Source organism: Schistocerca serialis, chromosome 10 (genome assembly GCF_023864345.2).
Source record: "Schistocerca serialis cubense isolate TAMUIC-IGC-003099 chromosome 10, iqSchSeri2.2, whole genome shotgun sequence".
Taxonomy (NCBI): Eukaryota; Metazoa; Arthropoda; class Insecta; order Orthoptera; family Acrididae; genus Schistocerca; species Schistocerca serialis.
This window is the reverse complement of record NC_064647.1, coordinates 210092870-210120198: the sequence shown is the minus strand read 5'-3', so window position 1 is coordinate 210120198 and position 27329 is coordinate 210092870. Positions and strand designations below refer to the sequence as shown.

The 27329-nt window shown below is 44.4% G+C and overlaps 1 protein-coding gene across 1 annotated transcript in view; it reads left to right on the top strand.

Moving 5' to 3' along the window:
* Window positions 1-26959, top strand: part of LOC126424701 (protein qua-1) — a 197845-nt gene extending 170886 nt beyond the window's left edge. The window contains exons 6-8 of the mRNA XM_050087426.1: window positions 13188-13668; window positions 18967-19183; window positions 26447-26959. Coding sequence (XP_049943383.1) covers window positions 13188-13668; window positions 18967-19183; window positions 26447-26959 — 1211 coding nt within the window. The remainder of the gene's footprint in view (window positions 1-13187; window positions 13669-18966; window positions 19184-26446) is intronic.
* The last annotated feature ends 370 nt before the right edge of the window (window positions 26960-27329 follow it).

Here is a 27329-nt window from a genome sequence, read left to right as displayed (position 1 = left end):
CTCCGCGCGCAGACCAACTGTAGTACACCGTGTTACCAGACGTCTGTGCCGGCCGCGGTGGTCTAGCGGTTCTGGCGCTGCAGTCCGGAACCGCGGGACTGCTACGGTCGCAGGTTCGAATCCTGCCTCGGGCATGGGTGTGTGTGATGTCCTTAAGTTAGTTAGGTTTAAGTAGTTCTAAGTTCTAGGGACTTATGACCTAAGATGTGGAGTCCCATAGTGCTCAGAGCCATTTGAACCATTTGAACCAGACGTCTGTGATAGTGCAGTGTTGTAGGAACTGTGGCCATGGTGTATTCGAACTCTGAAAAGGCGGAAATGATACTCATCTATGGCGAGTGTCGACGAAATGCAGCTGAAGCCTGTAGGGTGTATGCAGAACGGTACCCGGACAGAGCATCCAGCGTGCCGCACATTGCAAAACATCTACCGCCAACTGTATGCAAGAGGTATGGTCGTAGCACGCAAACGGGTCCGTAACAGGCCCGTCACAGGAGAAGCGGGTGCAGTTGGTGTGTTAGCTGCTGTTGCCATGAACCCACACATGAGTACACGGGACATTGCGAGAGCCGGTGGACTGAGTCAAAGTAGAGTCATGCGCATACTGCATCGTCACCGCTTTCACACGTTTCATGTGTCGCTACATCAGCAATTACATGGTGATGACTTTAATCATCGAGTGCAATTCTGTCAATAGGCATTAACAGAGAATGCGTTGCAGTTCTACCTGTTTACCGATGAAGCGAGTTTCACAAACCACGGGGCAGTGAATCTACGGAACATGCATTACTGGTCCGTGGACAATCCTCGCTGGCTCAGACAGGTAGAGCGACAGCGACCGTGGACTGTAAATGTATGGTGCGGAATCATTGGCGACCACCTCATTGGTCCTCACTTCATTGCAGGGGCCCAAACAGCTGCAACATACATCGCGTTTCTACAGAATGATTTGCCAGCGTTGCTCGAAAATGTCCCACTGGAAACGCGTCGACGTATGTGGTATCAGCATGATGGTGCACCTGCACATTCCGCAATTAACACTATGCTGACTCTTGACAGGATGTTCGACGGGCGTTTCATAGGACGTGGAGAACGCATAAATTGGCCAGCCCGTTCTCCTGATCTTACACCTCTGGACTTCTTTCTGTGGGGTACGTTAAAGGAGAATGTGTACCGTGACGTGCCTACAACCCCAGAGGATATGAAACAACGTATTGTGGCAGCCTGCGGCGACATTACACCAGATGTACTGCGGCGTGTACGACATTCATGACGCCAGAGACTGCAATTGTGTGCAGCAAATGATGGCCACCACATTGAACATCTATTGGCCTGACTTGTCGGGACACACTCTATTCCTCTCCGTAATTGAAAACGGAAACCACGTGTGTACGTGTACCTCACCCCTCATGGTAATGTACATGTGCATCAGTGGAAAAGACCAATAAAAAGGTGTTAGCATGTGGATTTAATGTGCTGTTCCAGTCTCTTCTGTACCTAAGGTCCATCACTGTTCCCTTTGGATCCCTACGTAATTCGGTGCTCTCCGACACACACGATCGAACGGCGGAGGAGTGGTACTCAAGCGTCAACTTTAGGTTACAATATCTCCGGATGTAATTAACATTTTACAATGCAACAAACGGCACTGATTACGTATTTGTTTATATGTTCAGATGTGCTAACAAAACTAACGGGGTTCCATTTAAAAAACGTAGGTTTGTGTTAAAAACATACTTCCGTGCATTTTTTTATGGTTTGTATTAACCAATGACACAGCCCCTCTCCTCACGTTCGGTCTGTGGAATCGATTCGTCAGTATTTGATGTGGTTTACGAAATATATCCAGCGGTAATGTTAGGTGACTCACCCTGTATATATAATGCTAATTCATGACATCTATCTTTACGAATTTCCTTTTTCTGGCGGACACACGTCCAGATCGTCCGCTTATAGTAACCTCTCAAAACTCTGGCATCTCTCTTTCCACATCCGCCACTTCTGGCGGCTCACCTCCAACTGCGAAACGCTACGCGCTGTTCTCATCCAACTGCCCAACACTACAATAGCGAATATTCCAACAATGCCAACCAGCCACAGATTGCACACAGCACAGTCAGTGATTTTCATACAGGGCGCTTCGTGGCGTTACCAACATAAAAACCTAAACAGCCTACTTACAAAATGACTGTAGCAGGATGCAAAATGACTTTCTTAAATTTCTACGATGGCGTGCTGAAAACTAATGCCTCCGAATTTTTATTCTGTTTCCAGTATCAGTCGAGGTATTAAATGTCATGTATATTACTCGACTTTCCCGCTTCGCTGACGGAAGTTGCAACTCTCTGCCGCTAGAGGGCTACGAATTGCAGCGTGTAACATGGCGGCGCGCAATGTAACCATGTCGGTGCGCGAGAAACAGCTCAGAAAGCAAAGCACAAATACGAAGGTTCGTCCACGCATGGACACCTTCATCTTCAGCAGGACAATGCCAGACAACACAAGCGTTGCGACATCTGCTGCATCTGACGTACAGCGTGCCAACTCGCTTCAAAATCTGGACGCACAAAGTAATAGAAAAATCCTAAAAATCTGGGACGCTGATTAGGAATCTGACGTCGGAATTACAAAATTCAAAATGCCGGATCAGAAATTATAAATTTATCGGATTCATACGATATAAAGTATTTTGAGGTCGCTGATAGCGAATTATAATTTGAAATTGCCCTTCTGGAATATTTTATTCGGTATTTTACAGTTTTCAGCCGAAACTGTAGTCACATTAAATGCTTTTTTATTCCAGTCTCTGATCACAAATGAATTCTTTAGACGATGACCGGTTTCAGTCTGTAATGACCATCTTCAGATCTAAAATATATAAATATATACATCTAGTGAGCAGTGTGTCTTTTAACAAAAAACAGCAATATGTATCACAATATACTGCCATACACCAGGGAAATGTACAGATAAAATATGGTATAACGTATCTTTTTTACACCATGTCTTAAAGTGATACGGCCATAATGGCATCGACAAAACATATAAATATAATCAGCATAACATCGTCACACAGATTTAAAATATGGTGTAGAATAGGCCACATCGTCCACATAGTGATTATTGCCAACTAGCTACTGAGGTACAATAGCATCCAGAAACTTGTTTGCCCACACCCTCCCTAGATATCACTACTGTGGGCTTGCTTATATGTAGTCACCATTTACGCAAAAACATAATCTGATAAAAGCACATTAGATAAAATGTATGTAGCAGACTTATTAAAATTGATGACTATCATAGAAACCAACTGTGATACATTAAAAGATGAATGTAGTTACCCACGGAAAATTATTAAAAGAAAATATATGAAGAGTGTGGTGTCACCGCCAGACACCACACTTGCTAGGTGGTAGCCTTTAAATCGGCCGCGGTCCGGTAGTATACGTCGGACCCGCGTGTCGCCACTATCAGTGACTGCAGACCGAGCGCCACCACACGGCAGGTCTAGAGAGACTTCCCAGCACTCGCCCCAGTTGTACAGCCGACTTTGCTAGCGATGGTTCACTGACAAAATTACGTTCTCATTTGCCGAGACGATAGTTAGCATAGCCTTCAGCTACGTCATTTGCTAAGACCTAGCAAGGCGCCATTATCATTTGCTATTTATCTTGTGATGCATGTACCGTCAGACCGATGTTCATCAATTATGGATTAAAGTTAAGTATTCCAGAAGCTACGTACTTTTTTTACTAGACTCAATTCCTTTAACTGTTCCAGACCTCACGCCAGCCTGCGTGAGCTTAAACGCGTGCCTTTCGGCTTCTCCTCCTAGTGGCTTGGCTGTCTTGCCAAGTCTCAACAAAGAGTATAGGTACAACACTTTTTTATGGTGAATTTACGGTCAACAAAAATATAGCGTAATACATTGCCTGTGGCAACCTGTAAATTGCTTATGAAAGATAAAATGTCTATATGAGAGCTGAAAAAGAGAGAGATCAATGAACAGCGCCCTCTGTTGGGTCGGCCGCTAGGATCTTATGTCGGCGCACATCGATCGTAAGAACTTAACCAATAGAGGGCTTTACATACATCGTGACATGTTTCCCACAGAAAACTTTTAAACAACATATAAGCATTCAATAAATAAAATTATATAGTTTGACTATACATTCCATGAGTAGGTAGGAGCAGGGTGTATACGTGGACAAGGAAAAAAAAATTCCGGATTTTTCCCGGATTTCCCGGTTAAAAATGCACTTTCTCCCGGGTGAATATAAACTTTTTCCGTGTTAAATGACAGTATACTCTTTCTCGGCACTGTAAAACTCATCAGTTCTTTGAATGTTTATGTTTTTATTTACCGACGTTTTGAAAGACCTTTGATGTGCAGCAACATGTACGCTGCATATTTCCGTATTACGAAGGTATAAATTTGAATTCCACCAAACACCGCATGTCACTTTCCGAAGCATTGAAATCGAGTCATAGATCATTGTCACGTGATCTCGCCAGCAACAGCAAGATCACTCTTAAGAAGCGCGAACACACAAATAAGAAAAGTTAATGGTTTAAATTAATATACATAGCATTCACATATAATATTGGTCTCTAAGATTAATAAGCTGTAAGAGAAGCTAAGCTTCCACATATAATGTTGATCTTTTTTGCGCGTGTTACGCTTTAAGATACATCACATAAATGTGCCAGCAAATTTTTTAATAACGACGTAAATTTTTGATCTTCTGGGCTCGAAATTCTTCTAAATGGTCTTCCTCAACGAGCTGATTTTTAAACGAGAGTCAAACGTTTTGTGATTTAAGTAAGTCATCGTACATTCTCGCACATAGTTCATCCTGCGTAAAAGGAAATTTGGTTTGAATGTAACGCTTCTCAAACCACCATTCGCAATATTTTCCTGCGACCTGTTAGAAATAGGTTCGTTTCCAGTTGGAAGAGAGCGCCAGATAATGGGCGTCAGCGCGCTTAGCAGCTACGATGACGTACGGGTAAAACATTAAAAGATCTTACATTATGTCATAAAAGAAACAAGACATCAGAGGATACTTCAAGAGCATCGGAATTTCGTGAACCATGTTAAAATGCATAATTCGGCTTAAAACGCACATTCATATGACCAGATTCGTATGTAAATTTTCTTGGAGTACCAGTACTGTATTATATCATGTTTGGTTCTTTATTATGGCATAATGCCATACGTGCACTTGAAATGCAGCGAACAGTTGAAACTAGCCAATAGTGTGAAATTAAACACTACGTTTCAAATAAAACAGAAAAGATTAATGGAAGCCAAATCTCTTTAGCAAACCGACAAAAATAACTTCATTGTGCTGCAAGGCGATTAATGCTCGACTGTCAGGAAGGTGGAAATAAAATCTAAAACTAATAACATATTTTAGACTTCCATAATTATGCGAAAGTACAGGGTTATTCAAAAAGAATACCACAACTTTAAAAATGTGTATTTAATGAAAGAAACATAATATAACCTTCTGTTATACATCATTACAAAGAGTATTTAAAAAGTTTTTTTTTTCACTCAAAAACAAGTTCAGAGATGTTCAATATGGCCCCCTCCAGACACACGAGCAATATCAACCTGGTACTCCAACTCGTGCCACACTCTCTGTAGCATATCAGGCGTAACAGTTTGGATAGCTGCTGTTATTTCTCGTTTCAAATCATCAATGGTGGCTGGGAGAGGTGGCCGAAACACCATATCCTTAACATACCCCCATAAGAAAAAATCGCAGGGGGTAAGATCAGCCATAAGATCGGCCGTCCAGAACTTTTCCCTTTGCACAAACACCCATTCTCTGTAAACTGTTTATACCAACGTTTAATACACCACCTATCAGGAGGTTTAACACCATACTTCGTTCGAAATGCACGCTGAACAACTGTCGTCGATTCACTTCTGCCGTACTCAATAACACAAAAAGCTTTCTGTTGAGTGGTCGCCATCTTAGCATCAACTGACGCTGACGCCTAGTCAACAGCGCCTCAAGCGAACAAATGTACAACTAAATGAAACTTTATAGCTCCCTTAATTCGCCGACAGATAGTGCTTAGCTCTACCTTTTGTCGTTGCAGAGTTTTAAATTCCTAAAGTTGTGGTATTCTTTTTGAATCACCCTGTATTTTAATTCATTTGATAACTCCCGGCCGCAAAAATCCGTTTGTTATCATTTAACGTGAAAGCAATAAACTAAGGGGAAACAACAAAATCACTGAACGTAAACACAGGTCACGTGGAGATGACCCATCTCCCCACCACAACTCAGACTGCTCTGGGCATCAGCGCCAGATTTACTATATTTCCGAACCGTGGTAATATTAAGAAGTGGCGCCCAGCCATACTTCTGTAACCAGAAGCGAAAGAAGGTACTACTCATACGAGACTCAACTGCGCATGCCCAAGAGCTCGCCCGCCATTGCTCAAACGAATCTAATTTAAACAGCTGTCACATCACGGTCATCGGAGGAAATTTGTTGTTATAAAGCGTTGCATAGTGTTCCTAAAGCCTTTGACACACTTTGCTGCTGGCAGACGCTTGTATGAGCACTGTGTTTTGTTGTTCTACACGGCGCATTTCCTTTGCAGCTTAAGTTTTATTTTCTTCTTTTTTCTCTCCTTCATATTTTGTTGCTGCAGTATTATCCCGCAATACGGGGATACAGTAACACCCTTTTTTAGAGTATTGGTTACCAGTCAAAATCACAAAAATTTAGCTGTAAACAAACAATGAAAAATTCTCGGAAATCTAAAAAGTTCCCGGATTTTTCCCGGTTTTCTCCCCGATGAAAAAATTCCCGGGTTTTTCCCGGATCTCCCGGTTGTCCCGGGTCGTATACACTCTGTAGGAGATAATCAGTTACAAGATTAGAGCGACTACATTACAGACTGAAACCGGTCATCGTCTAAAGAATTCATTTGTGATCAGAGACTGGAATAAAAAAGCATTTTACAGTATTGGATCACTGTTGTACACGCGATTTATGTCGCAGTTGGTAGACACATTAGTTGCTTGTGTTACTTTCGCTTTCTGAAGGGTCACTGTCGGGTGGTCCAGTATAGCATATCTATCAATGACTCTATTAAAAATGCACATTTTTAACAGATTCCACAAGGCAGTGTTACAGGCTCTCTATTGTTCCTGATCTACATTAACGACATAGGAGACAATCTGAATAGCCGTCTTAGATTATTTGCCGATGATGCTGTCATTTACCGTCTTGTAAAGTCATCAGATGATCAAAATGACTTGCAAAATTATTTAGATAAGATATCTGTATGGTGCGAAAAGTGGAAATTGAATAAGGAAGAGTGTGAAGGTATTCACATGAGTACTAAAAGAAATCAGCTAAATTTCGATTACGCGATGTCACACAAATCTGAAGGCTGTAAATTCAACTAAATACTTAGGGATTACAATAGCAAAGAACCTAAATTGGAACGATCACATAGATAATATTGAGGGTAGAGCAAACCAAAGACTGCGATTCATTGGCAGAACACTTAGAAGGTGCAACAGATCTACTAAAGAGATTGCTAACACCACGTTTATTCGCCCTATTCTGAAGTATTGCAGTGCGGTGTGGGATCCGCATCAGGTGCGACTGACGGATGACACTGAAAAAGTACAAAGAAGGGCAGATCGTTTTGTATTATCGTGAGGTAGGGGAGATAGTGTCACAGACATGATACGTGAATTGGAGTGGCAACCATTAAAACAAAGGCGTTTCTCGTTGCGACGGGATCTTCTCATAAAATTTCAATCACCAATTAATTTTCTCCTCCGATTGCGAAAACATTCTGTTGGCACCCACCTACATAGGGAGAAATGATCATCACGATAAAATAAGAGAAATCAGGGCTCACACAGAAAAAATTAAGTGCTCGTTTTTCCCGCGTGCCGTTCGAGTGTGGAACGGTAGAGAGACAGTTTGAAAGTGGTTCACTGAACCCTCTTCCAGGCACTTTATTGTGAATAGGAGAGTAATCTCGTAGATGTAGATAGATATACTACAGGTCTACAGTTCTCAATAGAAAATTTATATAATCCTCCACAATTTCGCGAAGAAAACTACAGAATTAGGAAAAATTTTAATATTGTAAAAGAAGTTATTTCGCAGTTTCCTAAATAAAATTATGATCACAATTCTTAGTAGCTCCATACGAGGTTCACAGAAAACCACAATGCCATTGTTGTGCAGATAACAATTTACGAGAGAATTAGAATATTGAGGGACCAATTTCTACCCTGTGTCACTGGCGCTAGGTAGAAAAATGACGATCTACTAAAAATGGCCGGCCAGGGTGGTCGAGCGGTTCTAGGCGCTACAGTCTGGAACCGCGCGACCGCTACTGTCGCAGGTTCTAATCCTGCCTCGGGCATGGATGTGTGTGATGTCCTTAGGTTAGTTAGGTTTAAGTAGTTCTAAGTTCTAGGGGACTGATGACCTCAGATGTTAAGTCCCATAGTGCTTAGAGCCATTTGAACCTTTTGATCATTGTGCGACGCCTCGGGTTCACTGTCAACGATCAACCTCCATACAGTCCCGACTTGGCACCATTCGATTTTCATCTGTTCCAGAAGTAAAAGAACGCCTCCGAGTACTTCACTTTGATAGCGATGAAATGCTGCAAGCAGGGGTGCGGCCGTGGCTCCGTCAACGAGGTCAAACGTTGCACAGTGACGGTATCAACAAAGTGGTCTCTCAAAAAATGTTCAAATGTGTGTGAAATCTTATGGGACTTTACTGCTAAGGTCATCAGTCCCTAAGCTTACACACTACTTAAGCTAAATTACCCGAAGGACAAACACACACACCCATGCCCGAGGGAGGACTCGAACCGCCGCCGGGATCAGCCGCACAGTCTATGACTGCAGCGCCTTAGACCCCTCGGCTAATCCCACGCGGAAAAGTGGTCTCTCGTGAGGAGAAATGCCTTCATCGCAAGGGTGACTATGTTGAGAAATAAATGAGTAGACACGAAGACTAAAGATAAAGAATGTCAATAAAGTTTCTTTTATGTAAAAAAAATTCCCGACGAATAAATAAAAGGAAATAATGATGGAACTTAGCGTTTGGACGATAACCTTCCAGTCTAGAATAAAATAATTTAATTTACTTTCCAGTTAATTAAAGAAAGAAATAGAACTGAACTTTTAGTGGCCGGCCGCGGTTGCCGAGCGGTTTAGGCGCTTCAGTCCGGAACCGCGCGACTGCTACGGTCGCAGGTTCGAATCCTGCCTCTGGCATGGATGTGTGTGATATCCTTAGGTTAGTTAGGTTTAAGTAGTTCTAAGTTCTAGGGGACTGATGACCTCAGATGTTAAGTCCCACAGTGCTCAGAGCCATTTCTTTGAAGTTTTTGTGCCTTGCAGCTTTCCTGTCTGGACTTGCTTTTGACAACGTGTGTGATCTGATAGTCTTTAGTGGACACGATGTTGTACGCCTTGTGCCTTTATTGCTAGCAATATTAATGTGACTGATCAAAAGAAGCTCATTTCGACGTGAACACATAAGCTTACGCCGTGGCCCATAGTACTGGTTGTCCGTGCAGTGAACCTGAAAACATACATATATATATTTCCCTACCTTTTATTTTACTGGGTCGCCTCTGGATAACGTCATCTGACTGCATGTCTGAATATTCTCACTCTGATCTGTTGTTGATAATTATTTGGGCTGGCCTTCATTTACTAGGACTGAAAATATGTGAGCTAAAACTGCACTTATTAATTTGCTTTTTTGGTTGAAGTTACTATTGCAAAATTAAGTGTCATTATTAAATTAAAAAAATTGGGAAAACTCAACAAAAGTAAAATCTTCTGGTTATATTGACTGAGATAAACTGAACTCTTCTGAAAATGACTGAATATAAATTTTTAACTCTTTATAATGATTCAATCTATAAAACTTTAGTTTGGGGATCGTTTACATAAAACAGATTAAAAATGTAACAACGAACTTACAATATGCAGTTAGCGCTTAAATATCTTTGATGTCTTCATGGCGTCAATTTTTAATAATTCATAAATAATTACCAATTATATAATTATAGTATTCTTCAAGTAATATATTGCCGGTGGCGAACAAGCACACCGCTCTGTCTCTACACCCAACTTCACTGCACAGAGGTTGACTCAAGAGTGTTCTATCGACAATGCTGCGCACATCTCGCCGCGCTCCCTATGTATCAATGCGCGGGCTCTCCCGCCAACAAAGAGCTTGGTGCGGGTAGTCGACTGTCACCATTGATATGCAAAGAACTTAAATAAATTTTACAAAACATTTTTCTTACACACCATAATTGTTATTTACATATTTCTTATCTTATAAATATTTTTCGTCAGTTTTTTTACTTTGATTTATTTATGTTTTGGCCTGGTTGATTCTCTATTGACATATTTCAAGTTTTCACATTACACATTCTGAGACATTAATTTTGATACCAGCGCCCCAGTTGGTGTGACCAGTGGCAGCTTGCTCTAAATGTAGGAAAATGCAGATAAATAAAAAAACAACTTCGTAATGTTCGAATATAGCAGTAGCAGTGTGCTACTTCACACCGTCAAGTTTTTTAAATATCTGGGCGTAACGTTGCAAAGCGATATGAAATGGAACGGACACGTATGAACGGTAGTAAAGAAGACGAGAGGCCGATTTCGGTTAGTTGGGAGAATTTTAGAAAATTGTAGTTCATCTATGAGTATCACCGCGTACGGAACACTGGTGCGATCCATTGTTCAGTATTGTTCGAGTGTGTAGGATTCCCATCAGGTCGTATTAAAGGAAGACGTGGGAGCAATTGCTGTTAGATTTGTTACCGGTGTGTTCGATCGGCACGCACGTATTACAGAGATACTCCGTGAACTCAGTAGCGAATCCCAGGAACAAATACGACGCTCTTCTCGCGAGGCACTACAGAGAAATTTAGAAACCCAGCATTTGAGCAGAGGTTGAAAATACCGCTTCAGTTGTAAATTACCTTATTTTCACACGACCGGTTTCGGACTCTTATAATCCCACGGCCACACGGCGCAGAAGTCTGGAACAATTCATGGAACACATGAACAGCATACATTCGAACATCCAGTTCACTGTCGAGATGGAGAAGGAAGGGAGACCGCCCTTCTTAGACTTTTAGTACAACGACAGGCGGACTGGCGTCTTGGCCACTCTGTATACCGTAAGCCGACGCATATCGATTTATACCTGAATGCACAGAGTTTCCATTATCCTGCTCAGAAGAGAGCCGTTATACGTTGGTGTATAGAGTAAAAACTGTTTCTGACGAGGACCACTTAAGGTCCGAGATAAACCATCTCAAGTACGTGTTCCGAAACAATGGCTATGGTGCACCCGATATAAAGGCAGAGTTCTCAATATATATATATATATATATATATATATATATATATATATATATATATATATATATATATATATATATATATATATGCTGCACACTCACAGGATGAAACACCGATTGCGGTGTTTCCTTTTTGTGGCGCGATTTCCAGCAAAATAGTCCTCTGTAGACGAGTTATAAGACCGATTTTTCGTCGTCCTAAGAAAATTAAGGGGATGATGCCCGCTGTTAAGGACAATCTCGGCCTCAGGGTCCCTGGAGTTTATAATATACCCTGTGAGTGTGGAAGCAATTATATAGGGCAGACGATTCGTACCGTTTCCGACCGCTGTGCGGAACACCAACGCCACATTAAAAACAGAGAACTGGAGAAATCGGCAATTGCGGAGCACAGCCTCACGAACAAACATAAAATTTTGTTCGATGAAACAAAAATTCTGTCCCATGCCTCCACGTACTGGGATTCTGTTATTAAGGAGGCTGTTGAAATAAGAATGAGCAAAAATAACTTTAATCGCGATAGCGGATACCATCTCAGGTGCAGAGAAGCAGCAGAGACGTTTCTTCCAAGGTTTACGTTCCAACAGAAGCTGTGGCGACACCAGCGCAGACATTGACACCGTCTGCGACAGCAGTACGTAATCGCCGACCAATCATAAGCCGTCCACGGGCTATAAATAAGGCACCACAGCAGCAGTGAAGACTCCTGTTTCTTTTCTTCTTCCGTTTTTAAAAAAAAGTCTGTAGGCTGTAGAGCAGCGTACTAAGCTGCTGCTAGCCCGCCCCCTTCGGGGGGAATTGAAAATTTGAAAATCAATAAAGGAGAAAAAAAGGCAGTGAATACAGTCAGCTTCTGACGACGACGATGGAGGTAATCGTCGAAAGCTCGAGATTTTATCCCGAACTGACGCGGCAAGAATACCGAGAATGTTTTACAAGTGCCGTCGCGAAAACTTCGTTTTCATACCTCAGCCGATATTGACAACAGCATTAAAAAAATCAGGAGGCATTAATTTTCAACACGCCTACGTATTTCAGTATTTTTTTTACCTTCTTCAGTCATCCAAAGTGAATTATCAATGTATAATTGGGTCTTTTATCGAAGTGTACCTATCTAATTGAGTCTATAGTCGACTGTTATGTACATACAGTTTTGCTATTCTCTTTCTCAACCTATCATCTCACCTGATCTACTCCAATGTAATCACATCTGTAATAAGAGTTGATTTCGATGCTTCAGGCATGGAGACAGCAAGGAATTTTCGTGGCGCACAACTGGAAATGCAGTTTTATGTTTTCCACAAACCTGTCCTTTATATGTACCATCTTGGACACTTTTACGCTCTCATTTAAATGCTGCAGCTAATTTCTTCAAGTTAGAAGTTGAAGAAGTGTTGTACACATTTACAAACCTGGGATGAATTTTGTTCAGCATAAAATCTGTTACAAAAACACTATTCAGCATAAAATCTGTTACAAAAAAAACTATCTAAACTATTTTCCGCAGTTCTGGGAATTCGTGCACCACGCCTTATTTCGACTGCTGCCTGCAGCCGTGACTTGTAATTTCACATAGAGCCTGTTGAAAGTATTGTGTACCTCTGAGAAAAAATATCATGGATCTACTGCTGTGATCTACGGGTGAAACCAAGAACTTTTCAGACTAAACTCTAATGTGCTAAGTGATACACACACCAAAAATATCAGTCAGCTGTGTTGTATATGCTATGGTAGTATTATTGATGGATATGAATAATGAATTAAGTTTTTTTTTTCCTTTCAGACAAGGAAAAAGACGACGGAGTGAAGGCCGAGAATGGGAGGAAGGCATCTGCAAACAACCGGGGCAGTGCAAAGAATGGCAATGCAAATGGCGGTAACAACAAAATGAATAGGAGGAAAAGAAGCAACGATTCGGCCAGCAAGCATAATGGCAACAGCGCCAACGGGAACGGCCACAGGCAGAGCCTCAATGGCAACGGTGGAGGCAGTGGCAGAGGCAGCAATGGCGGTGGTGGCAGTGCTGCCAACAACGGGACTGAAGCGAGGCTGGACAGCGGCAGTGTTGCCACCAGCGAAGACAACAAACACAATGGAAACCACACTGACAACAACAACCAGCGAGGGTGCAGCAACGGTAACTGTGATGGTGCGTCCCAAGACGGTGTGAGACCATGTTCCGGCAGCAACTGTAACACCATAGAGGGCAGCATCGTCAGTGGCAAACGTGTGGGGACCGCTGACAGCAGGCACAATGGAGAAGGGTGAGTCCTAGCAATGATCCGTAGTTTACAGAACTTACAGAGGGCCTCATTTCAATTTTAGTTGAATATCCCTGTAGCACTACACTGTCTTGTCAGAAGTATCAGGACACCTGCTGGTGGACATAAATATGGAAGCTATCCGCTGTTTCTCAGCGGTTCTGGGCTCTTCAGTCCGGAACCGCACTCCTGCTACGGTCGCAGGTTCGTATCCTGCCTCCGATTAGGTCTGGCCTGTCTGTAGCTACAAGGTCTAAAATAATTTCATTTCGTGTAGCCTGTCGAACTTGCTGCTATAGACAGCTTCCAGAAAACATATTCAAAAGAACCCCACAACACTGTTTGTCCGTCTCCCTTGCAATGAATCCATAGACGTCTAGACTCCAAGTGATATTGTATTATCTGGGTCTTCCCGCAGTACTGACGGTAGACTTCCTGTCAATGACTCTGAAACCGTCTTAGCGGTATCGGGTGGTCGGTAAAAACATCCAACTATCAATTTGATTTCTCCTAGACACAGACGCGACCATGCACTCAAAAAATTCGGCCAGAGTAAAGACATTTTTGTCAACTGCAGTGAACGTACCCCCCCCCCCCCCCCCCCAACCCTCTCCTATAAAGTCTTATCTGTCTTTTCGATTTACGTTCCACGAATCACTAAATATCTCAGAGCTTTCTACATCGTGTTTCACCCAGCCCTCGATCATGATTTATAGACTGTGTCTACAAAACTTATCCCTTAATAATTATCACAATTACTCCGTTTTCCTTTTCTGAAAAGAGGGATGTCAGTTACCCTCATCTATGTAGTAGTTGTATACCCACTTTTCGAGCCTGTATTAATCAGATTAAGCATTCTTGATTTTAGCAAGGTACCACCATATAAGAGGGAGTGCTGAAAAGTAATGTCACGGAATTTATGTCAAAAAACTAAGGTTTTCAAGTGAAACAACCGTTATTAACATTCTACATGTTTACTCTCCCTGTCTACATACACTACTGGTCATTAAAATTGCTACACCACGAAGATGTGCTACAGACGCGAAATTTAACGGTCAGGAAGGAGATGCTGATATATGCAAATGATTAGCTTTTCATATCATTCAAACAAGGTTGGCGCCGGTGGCGACACCTACAACGTGCTGACATGAGAAAAGTTTCCAGCCGATTTCTCATACACAAAATCAGTTGAGCGGCGTTGCCTGGTGAAACGTTGTTGTGATGCCTCGTGTAAGGAGGAGAAATGCGTACCATCACGTTTCCGACTTTGATAAAGGTCGGATTGTGACCTATCGCGATTGCGGTTTATTGCATTGCGACATTGCTGCTCGCGTTGGTCGAGATCCAATGACTGTTAGCAGAATATGGAATCGGTGGGTTCAGGAGGGTAATACGGAACGCCGTGCTGCATCCCAACGGCCTCGTATCACTAGCAGTCGAGATGACAGGCATCTTATCCGCATGGCTATAACGAATCGTGCAGCCCCTTCTCGATCCCAGAGTCAACATATGGGGACGTTTGCAAGACAACAACCATCTGCACGAACAGTTCGACGACGTTTGCAGCAGCATGGACTATCAGCTCGGGGACCACGGCTGCGATTACCCTTGGCGCTGCATCACAGACAGGAGCGCCTCCGATGGTGTACTCAACGACGAACCTGGATGCACGAATGGCAAAACGTCATTTTTTGGATGAATCGAGGTTCTGTTTACAGCCTCATGATGGTCGCATCCGTGTTTGGCGACATCGCGGTGAACGCACATTGGAAGCGTGTATTCGTCATCGCCATACTGGCGTATCACCAGGTGTGATGGTATGGGGTGCTATGGGTTACACGTCTCGGTCACCTGTTGTTCGCATTGACGGCAATTTGAACAGTGGGCGTTACATTTCAGATGTGTTACAACCCGTGGCTCTACCCTTCATTCGATCCCTGCGAAACCCTACATTTCCGTAGGATAATGCACTACCGCATGTTGCAGGTCCTGTACCGACCTTTCTGGATACAGAAAATGTTCGACTGCTGCCCTGGCCAGCACATTCTCCAGATCTCTCGCCAATTGAATGGTGGCCGAGCAACTGGCTCGTCACAATACGCCAGTCACTACTCTTGATGAACTGTGGTATCGTGTTGAAGCTGCATGGGCAGCTGTACCTGTACACGCCATCCAAGCTCTGTTTGACTCAATGCCCAAGCGTATCAAGGCCGTTATTACGGCCAGAGGTGGTTGTCCGGGTACTGATTTCTCATGATCAATTCACCCAAATTGCGTGAAAATGTAATCACCTGTCAGTTCTAGTATAATACATTTGTCCAATGAATACCCGTTTATCATCTGCATTTCTTCTTGGTGTAGCAATTGAAATGGCCAGTAGTGTATTTATTTCCCAATGTAGTCACCCTGGCGACGGGCACATTTCTTCCGACGAGAGACCAGTTTGTTGATACTGTCGGTGAAGAATGACGGAGCTGCAGCCTCACAACTCCTTGCAGCGCTCCGTCATTATCAACGTAAACTCTTCGAAGGTGTTCTGTAAGTGTTCGGAAAAGATTAAAATTGGATGGAGCCAAGTCAGGATCGTATGTACTGTAACAGACAACAGTGATCCCAAGGCGTCGGATTGCTGTGGACGTGGTGGCACTCGTGTATCGTCCAGCAATGACATGCTGTAGGAGAGTGTGCACCGCGTGCGGACACACTCTTCGAATTCTTGCTTCCAGCTTCCTGAGGGTCTCGCACAGTTTATGGTGGTGCCTTTAAGCATCTCGCACTGACCATCTCAGAACTCTGTCAGCTTGACTTTACCTGCTGATGCCGTGGTCTTGAACTTTTTTGGAGGTTTTCCATTACGGCCTCAGTCACACACTTTGAAGGTGATACCGCCGCTTCCTTTAATACGAGCACGAACAACCCAACGTAGCACATTACTGGTGCCAATACAATCATCACTGTACACAGATTTATTCTTCCATTGGCTTCAATTGGAAGCACATTTCCTGCGGTTATAAACTCGATACCAGCATGCTGCTTCTCACACACTGACCATTCAGTAGTTGCGTTACACACCGCCATGTTGCACGCTACAACTCGGAGCCCTCTAGCGGCAGACAGTTGCAACTTACGTCAGCGAAGCGGCAAAGTCGACTGAACAGTACGCATGACACTCATGCTCATAAATTAAGGATAATGCTGATACATTGTGAAACAACGCTCTGGTTGGCGGTTTGCGGGTTTAAATCACTTCGGTACGAGCAGGCTGTGCATTTGACCTGCGGTCGTCGCACGGTGGCGCTGGCAGCAGTCCACATACGCAGAGGTATGTTGGTGCATGTCAGAGTACGGTGCAGCGTGTAAGAGTGCAGACGTTTTCAGACCTGCTAATGCTGACTGTGTGTTGAAAATGGCTCAGAGTACACTTATTGATGACGTTATAAGGGGTTGAATACTAGGGCTACTGGAGGCTGGTCAAACACACCAGGTCGTAGCACGGGCCCTCTGTGTGCCAGAAAGTGTGATCTCAAGATTATGGCAACGATTCCAGCAGACAGGTGTCCGGGCGCTACAGTACGGGACGTCCACAGTGTACAACACTACAAGAAGACCGATATCTCAACATCAGTGCCCGCAGACGGTGACGGAGTACTGCAGGTAGCCTTGCTCGGACCTTACCGCAGCCACTGGACCAGTTGTCTCCAGACACATAGTCTACAGACGACTGAACAGACATGGTTTATTTGCCCGGAGACCTGCAAAGTGCATTCCACTGACCCTGGTCACAGGAGAGCCCGTAAAGCCTGGTGTCAAGAACACGGTACATGGTCATTGGAACAGTGGTCCCACGGGTACGCAGACGAGTCCAGGTGCCGGTCGAAGTGGCCGAGCGGTTCTAGGCGCTACAGTCTGGAACCGCGCGACCGCTACGGTCGCACGTTCGGATCCTGCCTCGGGCATGGATGTGTTTGATGTCCTTAGGTTAGTTAGGTCTAATTAGTTCTAACTTCTAGGGGACTGATGACCTCAGCTGTTAAGTCCCACAGTGCTCAGAGCCATTTGAACAATTTTTTTCGAGTCCAGGTATAGTCTGAACAGTGATTCTCGCCGCGTTTTCATCTGGCGTGAACCAGGAACCAAATACCAGCCAATTACTGTCCTTGAAAGGGACCTGTATGGAGGTCGTGGTTTGATGGTGTGGGGTGGCATTATGATTGGTGCACGTACACCCCTGCATGTCTTTGACAGAAGAACTGTAACAGGTCAGGTGTATTGGGACGTCATTTTGCACCAGTATGTCCGCCTTTCAGGGATGCAGTGGGTCCCACCTTCCTCCTGATCGATGATAACGTACAGCCCCACCTTGTTGCCACCGTGGAGGACTACCTTGAAACAGAAGATATCAGGCAAATGAGTGGCCTGCCTATTCTCCAGTCCTAAACTCCATCGAGCACATCTGGGATGCTCTCAGTCGACGTATTGCTGCACGTCTTCAAATCCCTAGGACACTTCAGCAGCTCCAACAGGCACTGGTGCAAGAATGGTAGGCTATACCCCAGCAGCTGCTCGACCACCTGATCCCGTGTATGCCAACCCGTGTGCGGCCTGTGTACGTGTGCATGGTGATCATATCCCATATTGATGTGGGGGTAAATGCGCAGGAAACAGTGGCGTTTTGTAGCACATGTGTTTCGGGGCGGTTTTCTCAACTTACCACCAATACCGTGGACTTACAGATCTGTGTCGTGTGTGTTCCCCATGTGCCTATGCTATTAGCGCCAGTTTTGTGTAGTGCCACGTTGTGTGGCATCACATTCTGCAATTATCCTTAATTTATGAGCATGAGTGTACATCAACCGATATTGAGAACAGACTAAAAAAGTAGGATTGTTTTCTTTGCTATTATAATCCTTCTAAAGCACTGTGGTGACCAACCAACCTTCCTACTGACGACAACTTCACCTTTTCGTATTTAATGTTTTTTGGCAAACTGCGCATGTTGTTGATAATTCTTCCGTGTTCTATGGCCCAGGTCCATGGAATTCTTCTATTCCTAACGTTTCGTCCAGTACTACGTTGGACATCCTCAGAGGTATGGCTGGTCTTGTTGAGTCCTGCCGGTAGGACTCAACTGGACCAGCCATACCTCTGAGGATGTCCAACGTAGTATTGGACGAAACGTTAGGAATAGAAGAATTCCATGGACCACGGCCATATAACCCGGAAGAATTATCAGCAATAGTACCATCCGGTCGTGAAAGCCTTCATTGTATAAACTGCTCATGTGTTGGGATGCTTTGGCAGCAGGTCGACAGGAGAGAGCAAGCGGCCAGGGGAGGCGAACGGCAGGGGGAGCCAGCAGCCTGCGAGGAACGGCGTGGCGCTCCACAGGGCCAAGTCCGCCGCCGCCCCCAACCCTGCAGAGAGCGGGGGCGGGACTGTGGGCTCGCACGCCAGGAGCAAGTCGGCGGCGCCCGCCGGCAGTGCGAGGCTGGGTTCCGAGGACCAGTCTAACAGCCTGGTGAGTGGCTCCCGGCTCTGCTGCGGTGACAGCTGGGTTTTGCCGAGAGAAGTAAAGGATTTTGACACTGCCGACTAGGGTACAAACTTTGGAATTCCTAAGTTACGTCGTCGTCGTGTTCTATTGTCAAGTTATCTACTGGGTGTTATCTTACGAGCGCGCAATAATGTAACAGGACTTATAGAATGCTCCATTAAAAAATTGAGGCAGGGAACCTGGGCTCAGAGAATCCAACTTAAGTAGATATTATAACGACTCTTCTTCTTGATGATTTTCTTTGATTTGTACTTGGCCCTGGCTAAAACTCGCCGACAGTCGGTAGAGTGTTGAGATCGTTATCAAGTTACGAAGACGACGTTACACAAGATAACAGTGCTGAACCGAAATGTGGACGTGCATGAGATATTTACTTCACCAAGAATCGTAATTAATCGTTCGTGATCGATGTTTAACTGATTAATGATGAAATATTAATGATAAAACCAATACAGTCACATCCACAACAAATTCCCTACAAGCTGGTCGTAATTTCAAGTATCTTAGAAATCGTAACAGTGGGCTTGTTGTTTGAGTCAAAGATTCTACACAAGCGCCGAGCGCTACAGTCAAATATTATCGCTGCACGTAATTATTACTCGGGAGTTTCATGTCAATAATTTGATAGAATTTTTAAATCACAAATGCACGACTTGGCACAATATCAATCATTTCCTAACCGAGCCTTGAGAAGAAAACTTTCCCAGGCGTTGGGGGGATTTAAATTACATGCTTCGGACCTATCACTGAAGTTCCATAAACCACTGGCTATTCTGAATGAAAATTGTCTGTCAGTGTTCGTTGTCTAAATCACTGTCTAAGTAATGTTTAGTTCAATTATCTAGTTAAAAGTTCACTTTATTCTAAAAGGTAGAAGTCTTCCGTTCGAATTCTAGTGCCGTGATATTTGAAGTCAGAAGATCGTATTACTGTGTCATAATAGATCGCAATTATTCAATCTCAAAAACAATCTAAGCGCGCCTACATGTACCAGCATTCAAATGTATGACCTGCTTCGGCTAACTCTCGTAACGTGGTGACAATGCATTGAATTATACTTTGTCATTACTCACGATTCCCAATGAGTACTCACACGGAGTATTCTTTGTGATCGTTGGTTCTCCTTTGCGAATGTTAATTTATGCTAATTTGCCGATTTATTATGATTTTGATTTTAAAGTTACTGAAATTTAATCTTTCTTTCGTAGATTGCTAAACTGTCAAGTCTTAGATACCTGATTTAATTGGCCGGCCGAAGTGGCCGTGCGGTTAAAGGCGCTGCAGTCTGGAACCGCAAGACCGCTACGGTCGCAGGTTCGAATCCTGCCTCGGGCATGGATGTTTGTGATGTCCTTAGGTTAGTTAGGTTTAACTAGTTCTAAGTTCTAGGGGACTAATGACCTCAGCAGCTGAGTCCCATAGTGCTCAGAGCCATTTTTTGAACCTGATTTAATTACTTGTTAATGTCCTAATAATAGTGATAAATGGAACTTCGTTCGCTTATTTACTTTTCTGGGAATTGGGGGCTTGGGGAGAAATCTTTGGGGTATTGGGAGCTAATTTTTGATTTTTTATTTCTCGTCCGGGGAAGTGGCATTAGAATATGGAAGTATACTAGTATACCGCTTTGTCTAGCATTACTGTTTTCAAGCTTATTTGCAACTAACATGCATACAATGACTAAAATGTTCTCGGGTTTCCAAACGCGTCAATTGCTTAAAATTACACGAGCTTTCGGCCAAGCACTCCTTGGCCACTGTCACGTGGTATGACTGCCAGTGGGCTGTTGGTGCGTCCTTATATACGCTAGCTGCCGGCTGTGACGTCACTGGTGCCCGTGACATTGCCAAATATGGGCATGTTTTGAGTCGGCGTTCGATGTGCCCTCTTCAACGGCGCGATCGCTGGATCCCATGCAGCGCTGAGCTGCAACCCACCTTCTCTATTCAGGGTGTTTGCGGTAATTTTTATTTCAACAGCTTCCTTTATTAAACTGTCCCAGAAACCGTTAGTACGAGTCACGACAGAGGTATCGTCAAATTTTATGTGGCGACCGTTTTCTAACGCACGCTCAGCTAACGCAGATTTCTCTGGATAGCGTAGGCGATAATACCTCTCATGTTCTTACCTTCGTTGCTACACAGTGCGAACTGTTTGTCCGATGTACTTCCGGCCACACTCACAAGGTATTACGTAGACTGCAGGTGTTCCGAGACCTACTGCGTCTTTAGCTGGTCTCAGTAATTGACGGATTTTCGTTGGAGGCCTGAAGATTGATTTGATCTTGTGTCTTTTCAACAGCGGTTTATCTTGCCCGACACAGAGCCACAGAATGGCAGCAAAGCAAGATTCTTTCCCTGCTCTTCGTCGGTGGTCTTATTCTGATATTTCCCAGAGATCACTTCTTTCACTTGATGGGCGCTGTAGCCTTTATTCCTGAAAACCTTGCGTAGGTGGCTCGGTTCGTGGGGCAGGTTATCGTCGTCTGATATTACTCTTGGATGATGCACCAGTGTTTGTAATACTGTGCGCTTCTGTGTTGGATGATGATAGCTGGTGGCGTGCAGGTACAGGTCTGTGTGGGTGGGTTTCCTGTAGACGCTGTGGCCAAGGCACCCATTTCGTTTACGGTGGACAAGGACGTCGAGGAAGTGCAATGCATTATCTTTTTCCACCTCCATGGTGAACTGATATTACTGTTGATGCCATTGAGGTGTTCCAAAAACTCGTCTAGTTTCTCGCGTCCGTGTGGCCAAATGACGAACGTGTCGTCAACGCATCGAAAGAAACACTTCGGCTTCAATGGTGCAGTATCTACGGCAATATCCTCAAAATTCTCCATGAAGAGGTTTGCAAACAGCTGGAGCCAACTGGCTACCCATTGCTACGCCATCTGTCTGATCGTAATACTGGCCGATGTACACGAAAAAGGAGGACGTAAGAGTGTGCCTAAATAGGTCGACCACGTTACTTACTATGTACTGGTAAATTAGGTCCAAAGCGTCTTTGATAGGCACTTCCATAAACAGCGCCACAACATCAAAACTGACCATAATATCATCCTCACTAAGGCGTAGACGGTAGATTCTGCTGATAAATTCTGCTGAGTTTTTTATATGATGTTCGTAGTTCCCACATGTGGAGTGAGGAGCTTGGCCAAGTACTTCGCCAGCCGAGAACATTTTATTCAATGTTATCGCCGCGAGACTCTGATTTCATACAACATGCATACAAGTTTACCCGTACTGTGCTGTTTATTTACGTGTATATTTTTTATTTCCTGCAAGAAAACAAGGACGACGAGCCTGAATACTAGGAAGTCATGATTCGGATTATGTTTACTTTACTTGTCCATAAGGTGGCTCTGTTGTATCATATTTACATTTTCCATGACAGAACGTGCGAGATGCCAGGGCTAGCAGTGTATTTAACACTAAATTCTTCTAGAATCTTCATATGGAAATCATGCTCTAAGCCCCCCCCCCCTCCCATTTTTAACTCCGACTCTTGCTGTTGCACATGGATTAAGAAGAAACGCGAACTGCTTGTAATCGACCCTGCAAGTGGAGTAGAAAAGAGTTTGGCACCTGCAATAATTTAATTTGATATAAATTTATATGATAAAGGAATTTTTCATTAACTTAGTGAGAAATGAAAGGGTTGCTTTACCGATCCACAGAAAGAAAGTTCTATCCAAAATAACAATTTGATTTATTACGTCTAAATTCGAAATAATTAACAAAACACATGAAACACTTACAATACGTCAAATTCGATACTCAAATAAATGCTGCGGAGGTGAAGTTGTCCATAAACTAGCTTGTGACGTTTATGACCAAGTGGTGTGTGGAGCCAATTCCTTGCAACTCAAATCTTAAGAGAAATACCCAGCCCACCCGACATTAATTGCTGCTACAGCAGTGAGAATTCAGACAATGAACATCCAAGACAGAACCACGTAAGAAAAGACGGGAACAGGCGCGCTCTGCTGAGCTCTGATTATCACAGAGAAAAATTCCCCAATCTGCCGGTGCTGCGGACATACATTACCAAGCTGTCTTCTTAACTGCAAGGACACGATCTGGCGTACCGGAGGCGATGGCTGGTTGCTTCGACATCCCATCGTGGTGATGATAATGTCGCAAGTGTAGCCCAAAACAAATTATCCTGGTCTGGTTGTTCCAGACTAAAGACTTCCTATCAATACAATTGCGCCTCTGAGGGAGACGAAGAAGGCTCGCCCAACAATCATTGACGGTACAGTGATTGATTTTAACAAGCTAAGTCACACAGTAACTCCGATACAGTCAGCTTTAGCCAAAACTGCTCAAGACGGACAACATAGGCCGCTTGTACGCAGAATGCTCAATTGCAAACTGTACTCGGAAAGTTACGTTGAAGTCGAAACTTCAGCAACTTCGTCAAACAGTTACAATCAAATGAAAGTATATCAGACAGCCAACGGAAGGCAGGCTGTCCAGAGCAGCGAGAGCTCAGTCTTGTAACCTACTCTGACCAAAAGGCGAGAGCTGACTCATACAAGAGCACCTGTACAAGCCGAACACAGAAACATTCCCGCCACCACGACAGTGGCCGTGGTTAAACCCGCCAATCAGCAACTCGAAAACCGGCGGAAAATTCCACTCTATTGCCGACGCACTACTATTCTACCAATGGAGATACTTGGCGCCAATTTATGCGCCAATTTTGCTACGTCATGGAGCTATCCCCTGAGCAAGCCAGTCACAGATATGATTTTGCAGAAAACGCGAGAATTTGCCCACCAAGACTGCCTGGGAACACAAGTCATTCCCAAGCCTCGCTGTTACCCCGCCAGAAAGTGTTTTCACTAAGTTTCTGCGAAGTAACGGAATCTCTAGCCCAGCCGCTCCGTCAGGCCCCTGTGGGCGTGCCGCCCCCGCTCTTATGACAATGTCGGCGTCTGGAAAGCATCCACTCGACTCCCTCACACCCGTCGGCTTAACCCTTTCAAGATCAGCAGTACCCGCCTGTCACAGGACCACCCAGGTGATGAGACACGCTGTGTGGGAAGTCCGCGTGTGAAGGAATAGCAACTTTTCACCGCATGCAATTAGAGAGGAAAATCGAATCACTCAGAGTAAGATAGAAATATGAGAGGGGGCTCATGCCACCTCTCAAACGTGCTATGAATCAGCGACACAACATTCATTACTCAGTGCTGTTCAGAGACATACAGCACAATACCGTGGATCAGTGCCGATACAGTTTCGCTGAACTCACTGATGAGCTCCTTGTGTATGGGGAAGTACGTTGCAGTGCTGTCACTGCTCAAAGACTGTACAGGGAACGATTTCCTAACAGGCGCATCCGTCACGACGAGTATTTATTTCTCTCAACCTGGTTCATATGAAAGAAGAGACGAGGGGCCTGGCAACATGAATACCACTCGCGCACCCGATTTTGATGAGGTGCTGGAACGTGTTCCAGAGGACTCCACTACAAGTACTCTCTGTATTGCACGTGAAATGGGCGCTGCACATGTGTGGTGAGTACTCCACGAACAACAACTTCACCCATACCACCCACAACGGGTCCATGCAGTGCTTGTGACTGACTTTGCTCCAAGGGTCACATTGTATCAGTGGTTGCTCAAACAATGGATTTATCTTGTAGGGAGCACATTGTGCTCATGTGGGAGCGATCTAGATGCTTGTAACACAATAAACTCGTAGCCAAGATCGCAGGAATTCTTTTTATTCCATGATTACCGGTTTCGACGAAACTAAAGCAGCCATCATCGGTTCTAGGGATGACAGAAAACACTATAAAAGTGGGCTTGGATTCCACTTATATAACATGTATACATATAAATTTAGTTACATACCTTAGTACACATACAGGTTACAACATCAAAGCAAACAATGATGATATTAATAGTTACCTATAACACGCAGGCCTTACAAAATTGTCGTTAGCAGCACATAGGCGTCCAAGAGAGATGACATAAATGTGTCTCCATCACATACAAGCGCACTCTAAGTACTATCACAAGTCCGGCTCTGTTCTTACACTACAGGTCGCGTCGCGAGATGGCGCTAGCAGAAGAGGCGCCAATGAACGTCACAGTTCGCGTCATAACAGGCTCTGCGTATGTGGTAACACTACGTCATTAGGGCTTGTACATAATTCTAGAGATTACTGTATCACGTAAACATATACTAATTCAACTCCCTCGGCACTGCATAATGTAATTCGGCTGCATTTCGTTACCCTTGTTTTATGTTAGTTGATTTTGATCTTATAATTTCAGGTCAAGACACTATCAATTTGTTTCAACTCACCCTGAACTTTGCCGTCTCTAACAGAATTACAATGTCACTGTCATACGTCAAAGTTTTCCTTTTTACTCCTTGAACTTTAATTCCCTTTCCTATTGTCTCCACGGTGCCCTTTCCCGTTAGTTTAATGTTTAGACTGAATTACATGATGTAGTATCCACACCTGTCTCATTCCGATCACTGCTACTGCTCCGCTTTCACGCCCTTCCACTCTTATAATTGTTGAGATCAACCTTTTGATCCCTGTATTTTACCTGTGCTACCTGCAGGATTTCAGTAGTGTTTTTCAGTCAACAATGTGTATTCTGAAATTTCCTGGCAGATTAAAAATGTGTGCCGGACCAAGACTCGAACTCGGGACCTTTGCCTTTCACGGGCAAGTGCTCTACCAGCTGAGCTACCCAAGCACGACTCACGCCCCGTCCTTACAGCGTCACTTCTGCCAGTACCTCTTCTCCTACCTTCCAAACTTTGCAGAAGCTCTCCTGCGAACCTTGCAGAACTAGCACTCCTGAAAGAAAGGATATTGCGGAGACATTGCTTAGCCATAGCCTGGGGGATATTTCCAGAATGAGATTTTCACTTTGCAGCGGAGTGTGCGCTGATCTGAAACTTCCTGGCAGATTAAAACTGTGTGCCGGACCGACACTCGAACTCGGGACCTTTGCCTTTCGCGGGCAACTGCTCTACCAACTGAGCTACCCAAGCACGACTCACGCCCCGTCCTCACAGCTTCACTTCTGCCACTACCTCGTCTCCTACTTTCCAAACTTTGCAGGAGCTCTCATATCAGCGCACACTCCGCTGCAGAGTGAAAATCTCTATAATGTATGTTCTGTTTTAATGGTGCTTATTTTCTTTGTTGCGACAACTTCTAGCGTCTGCATTGCTTTTCTGGTTTGCGCAGAGCTCCATCAGGATGGTCACACGACGTGGGGTATCCAGCAGTCCCAAGGACCGCGCATCTCCTCCAGACCGCAACAATAATGTCAACAATCACAGCAGGAACAACCCCACCGGTAAGAAGCCCACTCGGCACAGAAGTTCGCCCAACCTGCGAGTCGGCTGTACGGCCTGCAGCAGCGGCAGTGGAGGCGCCGGGGGTGGAGGAGCACTGCCACCCCCAGAGCCGTACAAGATGGCCTTCAAGGCGGGGTCGCCGGAGTCCTCCTCTGGTGGTGGCGGCAGCAGCGCCGGGAGCGGTGGAGACAAGAAGATGTCTGTATACAAAGTACCTCGGCCGCGTGCACCCTTTGCCAAGCGCTGCTACAGCATTGACACGCTGACCCCACCCTTCTCACTGTGGCCTGGTCAGCAAGGAGGCTATCCCGAACACTGGAGGCTGGCCTCCGTCTATCAGCATGCCTTCAAGCCCATTGAGATGCGTCGGAAACCGCTTCTCGCTTCAGTATACCAGTAGGGACCATTCAACGGTCACTACACCAACTGGGACCACACCTCATGACCCTTTCTCTATTTCATCTTGGAACATGCCTCAAATATTGGAGTCTGCCCTTCATTTACAAGTGCTACTGCATCCTGGTGTGTAAGCAGGAACACACCAACAAGTACTTAATCAACTGGCCATATCACAGAGGCCTTTATGTACCTATCACATCAGCAAGTTTACCTCAAGTACTGGATATTAGCCGCAGCCTACCATCATGTGTCAATGTATCAGTAGGGACCCTCCAACCCTGACTTCGCCAATTGGTATCATGTAACAAGGGTCTTTCTCTGCTTGTCATTTCAGAGAGGCTAGTCTGAGAATTTGAGGCTTACCTCAATGT